Source organism: Capricornis sumatraensis, chromosome 9 (assembly GCF_032405125.1).
Source record: "Capricornis sumatraensis isolate serow.1 chromosome 9, serow.2, whole genome shotgun sequence".
Lineage (NCBI taxonomy): Eukaryota > Metazoa > Chordata > Mammalia > Artiodactyla > Bovidae > Capricornis > Capricornis sumatraensis.
The window spans coordinates 30228305-30247619 of record NC_091077.1 but is presented as its reverse complement, the minus strand read 5'-3'; the positions used below and the strand labels follow the sequence as shown (position 1 = coordinate 30247619).

The following is a 19315-nucleotide window of genomic DNA, read 5'->3' as shown; positions in this document are numbered from 1 at the left end:
AGGCTCCCCAGCCTGGAGGTCTGGTATCAGGAAGAGCCCTCAGAGCAAACCAGCTTTGAACTCAGCAAGCAGGGTTTGATTACAGGAAATTCACAGTACTGAAGGGAACAAAAACTCCACTCTCGGAGAACACACACAACATCTCCTGTATACCACGACCAGGGTAAAAAACAAACAAACAGTGATCTCATAAAAGCCTGGGCCAGACCTACCTGCTGGAATCAGAGTGTCTCTGGCAGAAGCAGGGCTTGGGTATGGCTCACTGCAGGGACAAAAACGCTGGTGGCAGTAATTCTGGGGAACGCTCATTGGCGTAAGCTCTCTTGGAGGGTGCTATTTTCTCCCCAAGATCTGGCCCCAGCCAACGGTCTGTAGACTCCAGTGCTAGGATACCTGAAGTCAAACCAACAGAGCAGGAACATGGCCCCACCAATCAGCAAATAGGTTGCCTAAAGTCTTTCTTAGCCCACAGCTGCCCACTAAACACACCCCTTGACACGGCCCTGCCCACCAGATGGTCAAGGACCAGGTCCACCCATAAGTGGGCAGGAACCAGTCTCTCACAGGAAGCCTGTACAAGCCTCTTAGGCCTCATCCACCAGGGGTCAGAAAGCAGAAGCAAGAAGACTATTTGATGCTGACTACTTCACTTCTACAACCCTGCAGTCTGTGGAACGAAAACCACAATCACAGAAAGTACACAAAATGAGACATCAGAGGAGTAACTCCCAGACCAAGGAAAAATATAAAACCCCAGAAGGACAACAAGGTGGAGAAACACGACCTAGACCAAAGAAGATCTAGAGTGACGACAGTGAAGATGATCCAAGACCTCAACAACAGAATGAAGGCAGAGAATGAGAAGATACAAGAAACGTTTAATAAAGAGCTACAAGACCTAAAGAACAAACAGAGATCAACATTACAAGAACTGAAAAGAAAAACATACTACAGGAATCAATGGCAAGTTAAATGAGGCAGAAGACAGATGACTGAGCTGGAAGGCATATGGTGGATATACTGCTGCAGAGCAGAATAAAGGGAAAAGAAGGAAGACAAACGAGGACAGTCAGAGAGACTCATGGTTCATTAAAGGCAACATTCACATTTATTTCCCTGGTAGCTCACTTGGTAAAGAATCCGCCTGCAATGGAGGAAACTCTGGTTCAATTCCTGGGTCGGAAAGATCTGGTGGAGAAGGGATAGGCTACCCACTGCAGTGTTCTTGGGCTTCCCGTTTGGCTCAGCTGGTAAAGAATTTGCCTGCAGTGCAGGAGACCTGGGTTTGATCCCTGGGTTGGGAAGATCCCCTGGAGAAAGGAAAGGCTACCTACAGCAGTATTCTGGCCTGGAGAATCCCGTGGACTGTAGAGTCCATGGGGTCGCAAAGAGATGGACATGACTGAGTGATTTTCATTCACATTATAGGGTCTCAGAGGAGAAGAGACCGAAAGGGCCCAAGAAAATATTTGAAAAGATTATACCTGAAAACTTCCCTAACATGAGAAAGAAAATACTCACTCAAGACCAGGAAGCTCAGAGAGTCCCAGGCAGGATAAACCCAAGGAGGAATACAGGCAAATATTACTGATGAACACAGATACAAAAAACAAAATACTAGCGAACTGAATCCAACAATATATTAAAAGGATCACACAGCTTGATCAAGTGGAATTTACTGCAGAGATGCAAGGATTCTTCAGTACTGCTCACCACAACTAGAGAAAGCCGATGAAGCAATGAAGACACAGCACAGCCCAAAATAAGAATAAATAAATATTATAAGACCACATAATCCGTCAAGGCTGTATATTGTCACCCTGTTTATTTAACTTATATGCAGAGTACATCATGAGAAATGCTGGACTGGAAGAAACACAAGATGGAATCAAGACTGCCAGGAGAAATATCAATAACCTCAGATATGCAGATGACACCACCCTTATGGCAGAAAGTGAAGAGGAACTAAAAAGCCTCTGGATGAAAGTGAAAGAGGAGAGTGAAAAAGTTGGCTTAAAGCTCAACATTTAGAAAACAAAGATTATGGCATCCGGTCCCATCACTTATGGGAAATAGATGGGGAAACAGTGGAAACTGTCAGACTATTGTTTTGGGCTCCAAAATCACTGCAGATGGTGATTGCAGCCATGAAATTAAAAGACACTTACTCCTTGGAAGAAAAGTTATGACCAACCTAGATAGCATATTCAAAAGCAGAGACATTACTTTGCCGACTAGGTCCATCTAGTCAAGGCTATGGTTTTTCCAGTGGTCATGTATGGATGTGAGAGTTGGACTGTGAAGAAAGCTGAGCGCCGAAGAATTGATGCTTTTGAACTGTGGTGTTGGAGAAGACTCTTGAGAGTCCCTTGGACTGCAAGGAGATCCAACCAGTCCATTCTGAAGGAGATCAGCCCTGGGATTTCTTTGGAAGGAATGATGCTAAAGCTGAAACTCCAGTACTTTGGCCACCTCATGCAAAGAGTTGACTCATTGGAAAAGACTCTGATGCTGGGAGGGATTGGGGGCAGGAGGAGAAGGGGACGACAGAGGATGAGATGGCTGGATGGCATCACGGACTCGATGTATGTGAATCTGAGTGAACTCCGGGAGTTGGTGATGGACAGGGAGGCCTGGCGTGCTGTGATTCATGGGGTCGCAAAGAGTCGGACACGACTGAGTGACTGAACTGAACTGATAAGATCATATGCTATTAGGGGATACAAAAAACCCTTTTCACAAAATTCAATACCCATTAATGATTGAAAACTCTCTGGAAAGTGGGCAAAGAGGGAACCCACCTCACCATAATAAAGGCTAAAAATGACAAACCCACAGCTAACATCATTCATAAAAGTGAAAAGCTGAAAGCATTCCCTCTAAGATCAGGAACAAGACAAGAACATCCGCTCTCACCACTTTTATTCAACATAGTTTTGGAAGTCCTAGCCATGGCAGTCAGAGAAGATAAAGGAACAAAAGGACTCCAGATAGGGAAAGAAGTAAAAGTATCACTGTTAGAAGATGACATAACACTACATACAGAAAACCCTAAAGATGCAACCAGAAAACTACAACAATGGATTCAGTAAAGTTGCAAGATACAAAATTAATCCACAGGAACCTCTTGCATTTCAATACATTAACAATGAAAGAGCAGAAAGAGAAATTAATGAAATAATTCCACTTATCATGACATCAAAAGTAATAAAATACCTAGCATAAACCCGCCTAAGGAGGCAGAAGACCTGTACTCAGAAAACCATAAAATACTTATGAAAGAAATAAAAGATAAAACAGATACCAAATTCTTGGATTGGAAGAATCAATATTCTCAAAATGACTATACCACTCAAGGCAATCTACAGGTTCAATGCAATCCCCATCAAATTACCAAAGGCATTTTTTGCAGATGTAGAACAAAAATTTTTTTTAATTTGTATGGAGACACAAAAGACCCCGAAGAGCCAAAACAATTGTGAGAAAGAAAAACGGAGCTGGAGGAATCAAGCACTCCAACTTCAGACCATACTACAAAGCTATAGCAATCAAAACAGTATGGCACTGGCACAGAAACAGAAATACTGATCAATGGAACAGGACAGAACACCCAGAAATAAATCCACACACCTATAGTCAATTAATCTATGACAAAAGAGACAAGAATATACAATGGAGAAAAGTCTCTTCAGTAAGTGGTGTTGGGAAAACCGGATAGCTACCTGTAAAAGAATGAAATAAGAACATTTTCTAACACTAACACAAAAATAAACTCAAAATGGGTTAAAGACCTAAATATAAGAACACACACTAAAAAAACTATTAAGAGGAAATCATAGGGAAAACACTCTTTAGCATAAATTTCAGAAATATCTTTTTCAATCTGTCTCTTAAATAAAAACACAAATAAACCAATGGACTAAAAAGAGCTACTATATGATCCAGCAATCCTACTCCTGGTCAAATGTCCAGAGAAAACCACATAATTTGAAAAGACACATGCATCCCAACGTTCACTGCAGCACTATTTACAATAGGCAGCACATGGAAGCAACCTAAATGTCCATCGACGGAGGAATGGTTTTTAAACAGTGCAGTACATATATACAATGGAATATCGCTCAGTCATAAAGAGATCAAAATAATGCCATTTGTGACAACATGGATGGACTCAAAGATTGTAACACTAAGTGAAGTAAGTCAGAGAAAGACAAATATGATATTGCTTATATGCGGAATTTTAAAACATTGTGCAAACGCACCAATTTACAGAACAAAAATGGTGCCACAGATGTAGAAAACAAATTTATAGTTACCAAGGGGGAAGCAGGGACGGATAATTTAGGAGATTGTGATTGATATATACACACTACTATATATAACATAAATAACTAATAAGTTCCTACTACATAGCACTGAGCACTCTACTCAATATTGTGTAATGACCTATATGGGAACAGCACCTTAAAAAGAAGAGGATCTACGTACGTGTATAATTGATTCATTTTGCCATACAGCAGAAATTAACACATTATGTCTACCATACTCCAATAAAAAGTAACTTAAAAAAATAAACAAAAAAAGGGACCTAATTCAACACAAAAGCTTTTGCACAGCAAAAGAAACCATGAACAAAACATAAAGACAACCCACAAAATGACAGAAAATATTTGCAAACGATGTGACCAAAAAGGGATTAGTCTCCAAAATTTACAAACAGCTTATGCAGCTCAATATCAAGAAAACAAACAACCCCATCAAAAAAATGGTCAGCAGGGGCTTTCGTGGTGGTCTAGTGGTCAAGGATCCACCTGCCAACACAGGGGACACAGGTTCGATCCCTGGTCCAGGAAGATCCCACATGCCATGGAACAAATAAGCTCACGTAACACAACTTCTGAGTCCACGCACCACAGATACTGAAGCCCACAAGTCTAGAGCCTGTGCTCCATAACAAGAGAAGCAACTGCAATGAGAAGCTCGTGCACGCAGCGAAGAGCAGTCCCTGCTTGCCACGAGAGAAGGCACACACACAGCAAAGAAGACCCAGTGTAGCCAAAACTAAATGAATAAATGCATCTTTTTAAAAAAATGGGCCTACATAGGCATTATAGAGAGGACCTATATAGACATTTCTCCAAAGAAGACATACAGATGGCCAAGAGGCACATGAAAAGATGCTCAGTGTCGCAAATTGTTGAAGAAATGCAAATCAAAACTACAATGCAGTATCACCTCACAGCAGTCAGAATGGCCATCATCAAAAAGTCTATAAAGGAAAGAACAAGATGGTGAAGGAGTAGGTGGACATGGAATACATCTCTCTCTACAGATACATCAGGAATACCCCTTCAGACACAGAAGTGCATGCAGAACACCAGCTGAGAGTGGACAGGAGTACCTGACCAGTGGAAAAGAATATATAGAACCATGAAAAACTCAGGAGGAGGAAGGAACTAGGGGGAAAAATAGGAGTGTCAGTAGGCCTGGACCTGCCCTTGGCAGGAGTCCAATCCCCATATCGGGGCAACTGTCTGAGTCAGAGGAACAGTGAAACAGCTGATTGTGTCAGGCTAAATGGAATGAGAATCAGACAGTCCTCGCTGCAGCAATATATACCCCGGACGGGGACACAAGTCCCCTGGAAAGTGCAGCGGCTGGGAGCTGGAGTTTAGGGACTGTGGAGCAATCCCAGGGCGAGGACTGCTGTTGACTTTGGAGAGACAGATCAAGGGGATGTAAGGGAGAAGACTGTGGTGGGAAATGCCTGTAGAGGAAAGCTGCCATAGAAGCATAAAAGCCATAGAAGCAAGGCGATACTGCTGAGTCACGAGTAAGGGGTGGAGCCATCACCACAGCCTCTCTCTCCCCACACAGCAGCATTGGCAGCTGAACAGAGAGGCTGGCCCATCAAACGCCTGATGCACTGAACTACAAAGTAGGACCCCACCCAGGGTGCCCCTTTAAGTGCCTGAGGTGCTGAACAACAGAGAAGGACCCCAGGCAAGGGAGCCCTCTAACTGCCTGAACGGGCGGAGCTACGGAGAAAGACAGGCAAAGAGGCCTTCTGATCGCCAGCTACAAGAAGCTTGAGAAAAAGACTCTGGTAGGGGCATAACTCCTAAGGCAGAGGCAGTCCGTGTCCCTGCACACTTGGTGCCGCCAGGATCCCCATAAGCCAAGCAGCCGCACCACCTTCATGCTCAACTCTCACTGGGGCAGAGCTGCCACAGGCAAGAAAAGTCTTGCATCTATGTGCGCAGGGCCACTTTGGTCGTGTCGACTCTTACAGACCTTGTAGGCCGTGGCCCGCCAGGCTTCTCTGTCAGGGAGGTGGGCTCTCCAGGCAAGAACACTAGAGCACATGGGCCAACAGTGGTTGCCATACCCTTCTAGAGCACTGTGTTTCCTGCTGCCCTAGCCGCCAACTCCCCTGAGTACCTGGTGCTGCCAGAATCCCTGTGACCCAAGCAGCTGCACCACCTCCACACCTGGCCCTCACGGGGCCAAACCCAAGTCCTCCAGGGCAGCCTCAGGAGCAAACCCCAGTGGACGACCCACACGCAGAGCTGGAAATAAAATAACAGTTGAAACCCAGGGGCAGTGAGGCTAAAGAAGAAGACCCAAAACCTTCCGACCAGCTGTACAAGCTGTGAATTAAATCCACACGATCACCTATGCAGACTCTGTGTCTATGGAAAATATAAAAGGTCATTGAGAGTTCCCACAAAAGAAAATGCACTAGTTCTGATAGCTGGGGACATTGGAGGCAAGAACACACAGGAGTAGGACCAGATTACAATCTGAGTTGTCCCCACAGCAGGTTCAGAGATCAGTCAGCACAGTGTGGAAGGGCATCCTAGGGAGGTGAGGAAGACTGTGACTCCCAGCGAGGGAAAAGACTCTGACAGCAGTGACTCAAGAAAAGCATTAATTATTCTTCTGTTTTGACTTGTTCTGTAGATACTTTTGGATTTTTTCCTTTTCCCCCCACTCTGTTGTAGTTGTCGATTTTATTGACACTATGAAGTCTAATTAAGCTTTTGAGCTTTTTTTTTCCCCTCTCAGTCACATTTCTTATGGTTGTTATAAACCTCTGCCTCTACACTGGGCTTGTGCAGTTCCGTGGAGTTTTCCTTTTTTTCTTTTTTAATTTTAATTTCTAATTTTTTAAACCTATTATTATTATTTCTACATTTATTCCTTTGTTTGCTTTTCCTACTGTTCTTTTCCCCTTGCAGTTAATCTTTAATGTATATAAATCTTCTTATCTATCTCTGTTTAACTTTGTGTATCTATTTTTTTTCTTTTCTTTCTTTCATCTTAAAATATTGGTTAGTTTTATTTTCATTGCTTTATCCCCCAGTTGGCATCTTGCTTTAGTTCTGATTTCCAGCTTGTGCTTTAGTTAGTTTTGCTCTGGTAGATATAATTTTTGGTTTCCTTTGTTTGCCAGGTCAGTCTATTGTACTTTATTTTTGTTGGGCTGTTTTGATCTTGCTATTGGGTGTATATGTATATGTGTATATTCAGTCACACTTTTTATTGCTGATATAAACCTCTGCCTCTACATTGGGCTTTTGCAGTTTTATGGAGTTTTCCTTTTTTTCTTCCTTTTTTCTTTCTGCTTCCTTTTTTTTTCTTCTTCTATTCTTTTTTTTATAATTTTAGTATTTAATTTTTTTAAACCTATATATTTTTTTCTACATTTATTCCTTTGTTTGCCTTCCCTACTGTTCTTTTCCCCTTGCAGTTAAACTTTATATAAATCTTCTTCATCCACCTCTAACTTTGCATATTTATTCTTTCTTTTCTTTCTTTCCCTTCCTCTCAACATATTTGTTAGTTTTAGTTTCATTGCTTTATTACCCACTTGGCACCTTGTTTTAGTTTTGTTTTCCAGTTTGTGCTCTAGTTAGTTTTGTTCTTAACTGGTAAATATAGTTTCTGATTTCCTTTGTTCATCTGGTCAATCTACTACACTTTATTTTTGTTAGACTGTTTTGACTTTGCTCATGAGGGTATATGTATATGTGTATATTCCAATATTTTAATTATTATTTGCCTGATTTTGTCACTGTCATTTGGGGTTCATCTTTGGTTTCTCATTTTTGGATATTTGTTTTAATCTCACTAATGCCATAACAAACCACTTGTGGAATCTTCATTCCTGACCAGAGATCAAGCCCTGAGTCTTTGAAGTGGGAGCACTAACTCCAAGACCCTAGACTACCAAATAACTAACCTTGGAGAGTATCAAACAGTGAGAACAAACACAAAGGAAACCACTAGAATACAAGACCTGACCCAGCATCACCCAACTACCAACAGCACCCTGTGTAGGACGCCTCATCTAAACAACAAACAAAACAAAAATATAAACCCAATCATCAGCAGACAGGATTACCACCTCACTCAGCCTTGCCCATCAGAGGAAAAACAAACAAAAATCATACCCTACCAAAGCTTACAAAAACCACTGGACCAACCTAAAGAGGGCAGAAACCAAAAAGAAGAAAGAATTCAACCTTGAGGCCTGGGAAAAGGAGACCTCAAACACTATAAGTTAAAAAAAAAGAAAAAAAGAAAAGGCAGAGAAATATTACACAAATAAAGGAACAAACTAGAAACACAGAAGTCCAAATAAATGAAGAGAAAACAGGCAAACCACCTGAAAAAGAACTCAGAACAGTGATGGTAAAGATGATCAAAAACCTTGAAAAGAATATAGACAAAAGGCAAGAATCAATTAACAAAGACCTAGAAGAATTAAAGAATACACATACAAATACCACAATTACTGAAATTACAAATACTCTAGAAGGACTCAATAGCAGAATATCTGAAGCAGAAGAATGAATCAGTGAGCTGGAAGATAAAATGGTGGAAATAACTGCCGAAGAGCAGAATAAAGTAAAAAGAGTGAAAAGAGCTGAGGACAGTCTCAGAGACCTCTGGGACAATATCAAGCGCACCAATATTTGAATTATAGGGGTGCCAGAAGAAGAAGAGAAAAAGAAAGGGTACGAGAAAATTTTTGAAGAGATTTTAGTTAAAAATTTCCCAAACATGGAAAAAGAAATAGTCAATCAAGTCCAAGAGGCCCAAAGAGTCCTATACAGGATAAACCCAAGGAGAAACACACCAAGATGCATACTAATCAAACTAACAAAGACTAAACACAAAGAAAGAATATTAAAAGCTGCAAGGGAGAAGCAACAAGTAACATACAAGGGAAACCCCTTACTTTTAACAGCTCTTTCAGCAGAAACTCTGCAGGCCAGAAGGGAATGGTAGGATATATTTAAAGTACTGAAAGGGAAAAATCTACAACCAAGATTACTGTACCCATCAAGGATCTCACTCAAAACTGATAGAAAGATAAAAAGCTTTTCAGACAACCAAAAGTTAAAGACAATTCAGTACCACCACATCAGCTTTACCACAAATGTTAAAGGGACTTATACAGTCAAGAAATACAAGAAAAGAAAAAAAAGATCTACAAAGTGAACCCCAAATAATTAAGAAAATGGCAATAGGAACATATATATCAATAATTATTTTAAATGTAAATGGATTAAATGCTCCAACCAAAAGACACAGACTGGCTGAATGGATAGAAAAACAAGACACATATATATGCTGTCTATCAGAAACCCACTTCAGACCTGAAGACACATATACACTGAAAGTGAGAGGATGGAAAAATATATTCCATGCAAATAGTAAGCAAAAGAAAGCTGGCGTAGCGATCCTCATGTCAGACGAAATAGATCTTAAAGAATATTACAAGAGATACGGAAGGACACTACATAATAATCGAGGGATCAATCCAAGAAGACTTAACAACTGTAAATATGTACGCATCCAGCATAGGAGCATCTCAATACATAAGACAAACACTAACAGATATAAAAGGAGAAACTGACAGTAACACAATAATGCTAGGAGACTTTAACACTCCACTCACACCAATGGACACATCATCAAAACAGAAAATTAATAAGGAAGCACAAGTCTTAAATGATACATTAGATGAAATCGATCTTATTGATTGTACCTTCGGGACATTCCAACAAAATGCAGAAGAATACACCTTCTTCTCAAGTGCACATGGAACATTCTCCAGGAAAGACCATATCTTGGGTCACAAATCATACCTCAGTAAATTAAAGAAAATTGAAATTGTATCAAGCATCTTCCAAACATGATGCTATGAAACTGGATATCAATTATGGGAAAAAAACTGAAAGAAATGCAAACACATGGAGATTAAACAACACATTTCTAAACAACCAACAGGTTAAGGTTACTGAAGCAAAGAGAAAGGAAATAAAAAATTTTCTAGAAACAAATGACAATGAAAACATGACAACTCAAAACCATGGGATGCAGCAAAAGCAGTTCTAATAGGGAAGTTTATAGCAACACAATCCTACCTCAAGAAACAAGAATAACATTCAAATAGACAACCTAACTTTACACCTAAAACAACTGGAAAAAGAAGAACAAAAAAACCCAAAGTTAGTAGAAGGAAAGAAATCATAAAGATCCGAGCAGAAATAAATGAAAAAAAAAAAGAAAGAAAGAATAGTAAAGATTAATAAAACTAAAAGCTGGTTGTTTGAGAAGATAAAATTGAGACACCTTTTGCCACTCATCAAGAGCAAAAGAGAGAAGAATCAAATCAACAAAATTAGAAATGAAAAAGGACAGGTTACAACAGACAATGAAGAAATACAAAGGGTTTTGAGAGTATTATGAACAACTATATGGCAATAAAATGGATAACCTGGAAGAAATGGGCAGATTCTTAGAAAAGATCAATCTTTCAAGCCCGAACCAACAAGAAATAGAAATTAAGAGCAACTCAATTACAAGCACTGAAACTGACGCTGTGGTCAAAAATCTCCCAAAAAACAAAAGCCCAGGACCAGATATTTTCACAAGAGAATTCTATCAAACATTTAGAGAAGAGCTAATGCCTATCCTTCTAAAACTCTTTCAAAACATTGCAGAGGAAGGAACACTTCTCCACACTCATTCTATGAGGCCGCCATCACCCTGATACCAAAACCAGGCAAAGACAACACAAAAAAAGAAAACTACAGGCCAACATCACTGATGAACATAGATGCAAAAATCCTCAGGAAAATTTTAGCAATAGAATTCAGCAACACATCAAAATGCTCATACACCATGATCAAGTTGGGTTTATTCCAGGCATGCAAGGATTCTTCAATATATGCAAATCAATCCATGTGATACACCATATTAACACACTGAAAGATTAAAAACCATATGATCATCTCAAAAGATGCAGAAAAAGCCTTTGAAAAAATTCAGCACCCATTTATGATGAAAACTTGTCAAAAAATGGGCACAGAAGGAACCTACCTCAACACAGTGAAGGCCATATATGATAAGCCTACAGCAAACATTATTATCAGTGGTGAAAAACTGAAAGCATTCCCCCTAACATCAGGAACAAGACAAGGGTGTCCACTTTCATCACTATTATTCAACATAATTCTGGAAGTCCTAGCTACAGCAATCAGAGAAGAAAAAGAAATAAAAGGAATCCAGATCAGAAAAGAAGTAAACCTCTCACTGTTTGCACATGACATGATACTATACATAGAAAACCCTAAAGATAGTATCAGAAAATTACTAGAGCTAATCAGCGAATTTACCGAAGTTGCAGGATACAAAATCAATACACAAAATTCACTTGCATTTCTATATACTAACAATGAAAAATCAGAAAGAAATTAAGGAATTAATCCTATTCACCACTGCAACAAAAAGAGTTAAATACCTAGGAATAAACTTACCTAGGGAGACAAAAAAACTGTACACAGAAAATTATAAGACATTAATAAAAGAAATCAAAGACAACATAAACAAATTCCATGTTCCTGGGTAGGAAGAATCAATATTGTGGAAATGACTATACTACCAAATGCAATCTACAGATTCAATGTGTTCCTAGCAAATTATCGATGGCATTTTTCACAGAACTAGAACAAAAAATTTCACAATTCATATGGAAACACAAAGACTCCAAATGGCCAAAGCAGTCTTGAGAAAGAATGGAGCTGAAGGAATCAACCTTCCTGACTTCAGATTATACTACAAAGCTACAGTCATCGAGACTATATGGTACTGGCACAAAAACAGAAATATAGACCAATGAAACAAGATAGAAAGCCAAGAAATAAACCCATGCACCAACGGGTACCTTATTTTTGACAAACAAGATATACAATAGGGCAAAGATAGCCTCTTCAATAAATGGTGGTGGGAAAACTGGATAGCTACATGTAAAAGAATGAAATTAGAACACTTCCTAACACCACACAAAGATAAACTCAAAATGGATTAAAGACCTAAATATAAGACCAGAAACTATAAAACTCTTAGAGAAAAACAGAGGCAGATCACTTGAGGACATAAATCAAAGCAAGATCCTCTATGATCCACCTCCTAGAGTAACAGAAATAGAAACAAAAGTAAACAAGTGGGACCTGATTAAACTTCAAAGCTTTCGCACAGCAAAAGAAACCATAAGCAAGATGAAAAGACAACCCTCAGAACAGGGGATAAAAATAGCAAATGAAACAACTGACAAAGAATTCATTTCTAAAATATATAAGCAGCTCACACAACTCAATGCCAGGAAAACAAACAACCCAATCAAAAAGTGGGAAAAAGACCTTAACAGACATTTCTCCAAAGAAGACATACAGATGGCTAATAAACACATGAGAAGATGCTCAACATCACTCATTATTAGAGAAATACAAATCAAAACTACAGTGAAATATCACCCCACACTGGTCAGAATGGCCATCATCAACAAGTCTACAAACAATAAATGCTGGAGAGGGTGTGGAGAAAGGGAACACTCTTGCACTGTTGGTGGGAACGTAAATTGATACAGCCACTATGGAAGATGGTATGGCGATTTCCTAAAACACTAGGAATAAAACCACCATATGACCCACCAATTCCACTCCTAGGCATATACCCTGAGGAAACCAAAACTGAAAAAGACACATGTATCCCATTGTTCATTGCAGCACTATTTACATTAGCAAGAACATAGAAGAAACGTAGATGTCCATCAACAGATGAATGGATAAAGAAGTTGCGGTACATACACACAATGGAATATTATGCAGCCATAAAAAGGAATGCATTTGAGTCAGTTCTGATGAGATGGATGATCCTAGAACCTATTATACAGAGTGAAGTGAGTCAAAAATAGAAAGATAAATATCATATTCTAGTGCATATATAACAGAACTGGACATGGAACAACATACTGGTTCCAAATAGAAAAAGGAGTAAGTACCTCAAGGCTATATATTGTTACCCTGCTCATTTAACTTATATGCAGAGTATATCATGAGACACACTGGATGAAGCACAAGCTGGAATCAAGATTGCCGGGAGAAATGTCAATAACCTCAGATATACAGATGACAACACCCTGATGGCAGAAAGCAAAGAAGAACTAAAGAGCCTCTTTATGAAAGTGAAAGAGGAAAGTGAAAAAGTTGGCTTAAAACTCAACATTCAGAAAACTAAGATCATGGCATCTGGTCCCATCACTTCATGGCAAATAGATAGGGAAACAGTGGAAACAGTGACAGACTTTATTTTTGAGGGCTAAAATGACCACATATGGGGACTGCAGCCATGAAATTAAGAGACGCTTGCTCCTTGGAAGAAAAGTTATGACCAACCTAGACAGCATCTTAAAAAGCAGAAACATTACTTTGCCAACAAAGGTCCACCTAGTCAAAGCTATGGTTTTTCCAGTAGTCATGTATGGATGTGAGAGTTGGACTATAAAGAAAGCTGAGTGCTGAAGAACTGATGCTTTTAAACTGTAGTGTTGCAGAAGACTCTTGAGAGTCCCTTGGACTGCGAGGAGATCCAACCAGTCCATCCTAAAGGAAATCAGTCCTGAATATTCATTGGAAGGACTGATGCTGAAGCTGAAACTCCAATATTTTTGCCACCTGATGCGAAGAATTGACTCATTGGAAAAGACCTTGATTCTCAGAAAGATTGAAGGCAGGAGGAGAAGGGGATGACAGAGGATGAGATGGTTGGATGGCATCACCGACTCGATGGACACAAGTTCGAGTAAGCTCTGGGAATTGGTGATAGACAGGGAAGCCTGGCATGCTGCAGTCCACTGGGTTACGAAGAATCGGACATGACTGAGTGACTGAACTGAATACATATATACAGAATCTAGAAGAATGGTACTGAAGGACTTATTTTCAGGACAGCAACAGAGAAGCAGACATAGAGAATAGATTTATGGACATGGGGAGAGGAAAGGAGAGGGTGATATGTATGGAAAGAGTAACAGGGAAACTTGTATTACCATATGTAAAATAGATAGCCAATGGGAATTTGCTGTATGGCTCAGGAAACTCAAACAGGGGCTTTGCATCAACTTAGAGGGCTGGGATGGGGAGGGAGATGGGAGAGAGGTTCAAAAGGGAGGGGATATATGTATACCTATTGCTGATTCATGTTGAGATTTGACAGAAAACAACAAAATTCTGTAACAAAATTATCCTTCAATAAAAAAATAAAGTCTATAAACAATAAATGCTGGAGAGGATGTAGAGAAAAGGGAACCCTTCTACAGTGTTTTCATAGGAATATTAAATAATACAGCTACTATGGAGAACATTATGGAGATTCCTTAAAAAACTTAGATAGAGCTACCATATGATCCAGCAATCCCACTCCTGGGCATACGTTTGTACCTATGTGCATGTTAAGTCGCTTCAGTCATGCCCATCTCTTTGCAACCCCGTGGATTGCAGCCTGCCAGCCTCAGCCTCCTCCGTCCATGGGATCCTCCAGGCGAGAATACTAAAGTGCATTGCCATGCCCTCCTCCAGGGGACCTTTCCAACCCACAGATCAAACCCTGTCTCTTATATCTCTTAAACAGGCAGGTGGGTTCTTTACCACTAGTGCCACCTGGGAAGCCACTCCTGGGCACAGATTCAGAGAAAACCATAAAGATACATGCACCCCATGTTCACTGCAGCACCATTTACAATAGCCAAGACATGGAAGCAACCCAATGTCCACTGACAGAGGAATGGATAGAGTATGTACATGCAATGGAATATTAATCAGCCATTAAAAAGAACAAGATAATGCTATTTATAGAGATCACCATACTAACTGAAGTCAGACAAAGACTAATACTATACAATACCCCTTATTGCAGACACTGAGAAAAATGATACAATTGAACTTATTTACAAACAGAAACACTCACAAACATAGGAAAATAGACTTATGCTTACCAGGGGAAAGGTGGGAGGGAGAGAGATAAACTGGGAATTTGGGATAAGGTGGATTTATTTAAAATCCCAAATTTTAAATAACACACTATATTTAAAACAGATGATCAACACAGAACTACTGTACAGCTCAGGGAACTCTACTCAATATTCTGTAATAACCTAAATGGGAAAATTTGCAAAAGAACAGATATGTGCATATGTATAACTGAACCACTTTGCTCTAACACCTGAAAGTTACACAAAATTTTAAATCAACTAGATACTCCAACATCAAATAAAATTTTTCAATGTAACATCAAAACAAGTTACCATTTACATCAGCACCCAAAACACTTGTATACTTAGAAATAAGTCTAACAAAACATGCAGAAGATCTATATAAAATAAACTAGGAAGCTGTGATAAAATCAAAGAACTAAATAAATTAAGCCAAATTCTATGCTTATTCAATACTGTCAAGATGTCAGTCCTTCCAACTTGATCTACAGAATCAGTGCAATCCCAATCAAAATTCCAACAAGTTATTTTGTGAACATAAGGACAAAATGATTCTAAAATTTATACAGAGAAGCAAAGGACCCAGAATAGGCACCTCAATATTGAAGAACAAAGTTGCTCGACTGATACTATTCAACCTACACACTTACTACAAAGCTACAGTAATTAAGACAGTGTGGTACTAGTGAAACACAAAGATCAATGAAACAGAGCCCAGAAATAGACTGACATACCCTGTAAACTGAGGTTTGATAAAGTAGCAAAGACAATACAATGGAGCAGACAGTCTTTCAACAAGTGGTGCTAAAACAACGGGACAGCCACATGTAAAAAAGTCAACATAAATTTATTTTAAGGTCTGTATGACCTTAAGATCTTCACCAAAATTAACTCAAAATGGTTCACAGATCTAAGTGTAAAGTACAAACCTTTATTAAACCCTAAAAGACCAAAGTACAAACCCTATTAAATCCTAGGAAAAACCTGGATGACCATAGTTATGGAATGGTTTTTTAGATACAACACTGTAGGTACAATCCGTGAAAGAACTGATGAGCAGGATTTCATTAAAATTTTAAAACTTCTGCTCTGCTAAAGACAATGTCAAACAAATAAGACAAGCCAGAGAATGGAAAAAATATTTGCAAAAGACATTTGATAAAGGCCTATTATCAAAAATATACAAAGAATACTTAAAATGCAAAAATAAAAAATTAAAAAATGGGCAAACAACCTAAACAGACACCTCACTTAAGAAGATATACAGATGGCAAATAAGCACATGAAAAGATGTTAACATCATTTACCACTGCTGCTGCTGCTAAGTCACTTCAGTCATGTCCGACTCTGTGTGACCCCACAGACAGCAGACCACCAGGCTCCCCCGTCCCTGGGATTCTCCAGGCAAGAACACTGGAGTGGGTTGCCATTTCCTTCTCCAATGCAGGAAAGTAAAAAGTGAAAGTGAAGTTGCTCAGTCGTGTCATTTATCACTAGAGAATTGCAAATAAAACAATGAGATACTACTTCATACCTCTTAAAATAAACAAAATCCAAAACACAGACAACACGCTATCAAGGATGTGGAGCAACAGAAACTCATTCACTGCTAGTAGAAACGGAAAATGGTACACCAACTTTAGAAGACAAGTTTGTTGGTTCCTTACAAAATTAAAACATTCTTACCACACACTCTTACAGTTTGGCAGTTTCTTATATTAATAAAACTTGGCATGCTTTTACCTAATGATCTAATAATCATGATCTCTGGTATTTGCCCAAATGAACTGAAAACTGAGGTCCATGTAAAAGCCTGCAAGGATGTCTGTAATAGCTCTATTCCTAAGAGCTCCAACTGGGAAGCAACTAAGATATTCTTCAATAGCTTGAGTGGATAAATAAATACTGGTACATCCAAACAATGGCATATTATTCAGCTCTGAAAAGAAATGACCTATCAAGCCACAAAACGACCTGGAAGAAACCTAAATGCATATTACTGAGTGAAAGAAGCCAATCTGAAAAGGCCATATGCTACATGATCCCAACAATACAACATTCTAGAAAAAGCAAAACTATGGAGACAGTAAAAAAGATCAGCAGTGGCCACGGGTTAGAGGGGGAGGAGAGATGAACAGACAGAACACAGAAGATCTTCAGGGCAGTGAAACGATTCTGTAGGGTCCTCCAACCATCGATATGTGTCATTACACACTTGTCAAAACCTACAGGATGCACAATACCAAGGACAGAACCTAATATAAATTATGGGCACTGAGTGATGATGATGTGTCAGTGTGGGCTCATCAATTGTATTGTACCACTCTGGTGGGAGATGCTGATAGTGGTGAGGAGGGCTGTGGGGGAGGGGGATAGTATTTGGGAACACTCAGTACTTCCCACTTGATTTTGCTGTGAACCTAAAAAAGCTCTAAAAAAACAAAAGTTTATTAAATAAAAAATAAAGAAAAAAATGAAGGTTTTCTTAAACTACAGCTGAGTTAATAGAGACTAATAAAGACATTTTTGGTTTCCCTGCACTCATCCAAGGAAGAAAATTTTCCTAAGAAGCAATTTTTGTAAACAATACAAAATTCTGCTTTATTCTGGTGTATATAAAACAACGAAAACACAATCTTTCCTTATTGCTAATTTTTGAAGACAACAGCAAAGAGAAACAACTGTTCATGTGTAACAATGTCACAGCATTTGTGTGATGCTCTGGAGTAAAACCAGCTCACATCCTTGCATTTATCTCCCTATAATACGGCCACCCCTCCCTTCCTGAAATTCTAGTCCACAGGTGTACTTCTCAGAGAATAACCTTAGAGATGATGCACAAACCTTTTCCATCGCGAGGAGGGGCTCCCTTTGCTTTAAAACTGTCCGCTGGTGCCTTTGTGTCTGTTTCCAAAGCAATGCTTATCTGTATCTCAGACTTGAACTTGGTGTATTTATTACTCAGCAATTGGTACCATTTTGGTGCCTAGAGAGTAACAAAAAAAGCAAAACTCCTTAATAGTTAATAGGAAATAAACAGTAGTGGGAAATGTTCTGTAAGGTTATAAATATATTTCCTGTAGTTTCTCAGAACTTCCTCCTCTTTTAAAGTATTTTTCCCCCACATTTTCTTCAAAATAAATGAATCTTGCTTAGGAAACTAACAGTTTCCTGTTGAAAAAAAAAAACAAACAAGCAAAAGTTTAGATTGCCTTGCTTGTTTTTATTCCTATGCTGCAACAGGTATGTGTATTTCTATCTTCACTCACATCATCTGTCTTCCTTCATCCCTTATAACAACAACAAAGACTATCAGTTTTCCAATTTCTAACCGCTAATTCTTCACTTTTTTCTGTTATACCTTTTCCACCTGCCACATTTCTGCTTTGTTCTGTCTATTTCAAATCAGGAAAAGAAGAGCTTAGTGTTAATGAAAAGCACAAACAAAGTACTAAAGTAAGATGTAGTGGTAGAGTGCTGGGGTATGAGCCATGGATTTGACTGATATCAAAATACAGACGCCTTCTCACAGAATGAGGAATCCTAAAATACCTGAATAGCCACCCCCTCCCCTCAAACCCAAGAGGAACCTCAGCAATGCTAATACCCCAATCATCAGCCTGCAAAATCTCATGGCCCAAGATCACATGTACCATTAGTGCAGGGGCACCATTTCAGTCCCTATAAACAGCATTCTTACTCTGAACACTGTAATAGAAAGGCAAAGGAACTGGTGATCAGAACCAGAAACTGCGGCTTTATATTCAAACTATGTTTAGAGGTAAAACAGGATGAAATAAACCATATGTATTTTTTTTTAATCCATAACCAAGTTTTTTTTAAGGCAAAAGCTCAGAGTTTGTTGCTGTATTCATAACAGATATTTTCTAACTTTAAGCATTAGCCTAAAAAAAAAAGACTTTTATTTGCTCGCAGAATTTATGATATATTTTATTTTTCCGGTATTAC

At 39.0% G+C, this 19315-nt stretch overlaps 1 protein-coding gene across 2 annotated transcripts in view; it reads right to left on the bottom strand.

Annotated features, from left to right (window-relative positions):
• The window catches only part of CEP120 (centrosomal protein 120), an 84173-nt gene that overhangs the window by 51933 nt on the left and 12925 nt on the right, over nt 1–19315 (bottom strand). For both annotated transcript variants that reach the window (XM_068980175.1, XM_068980177.1), the window contains exon 4: nt 18191–18332. In XM_068980175.1, the coding sequence (XP_068836276.1) occupies nt 18191–18332 (142 nt within the window). The remainder of the gene's footprint in view (nt 1–18190; nt 18333–19315) is intronic.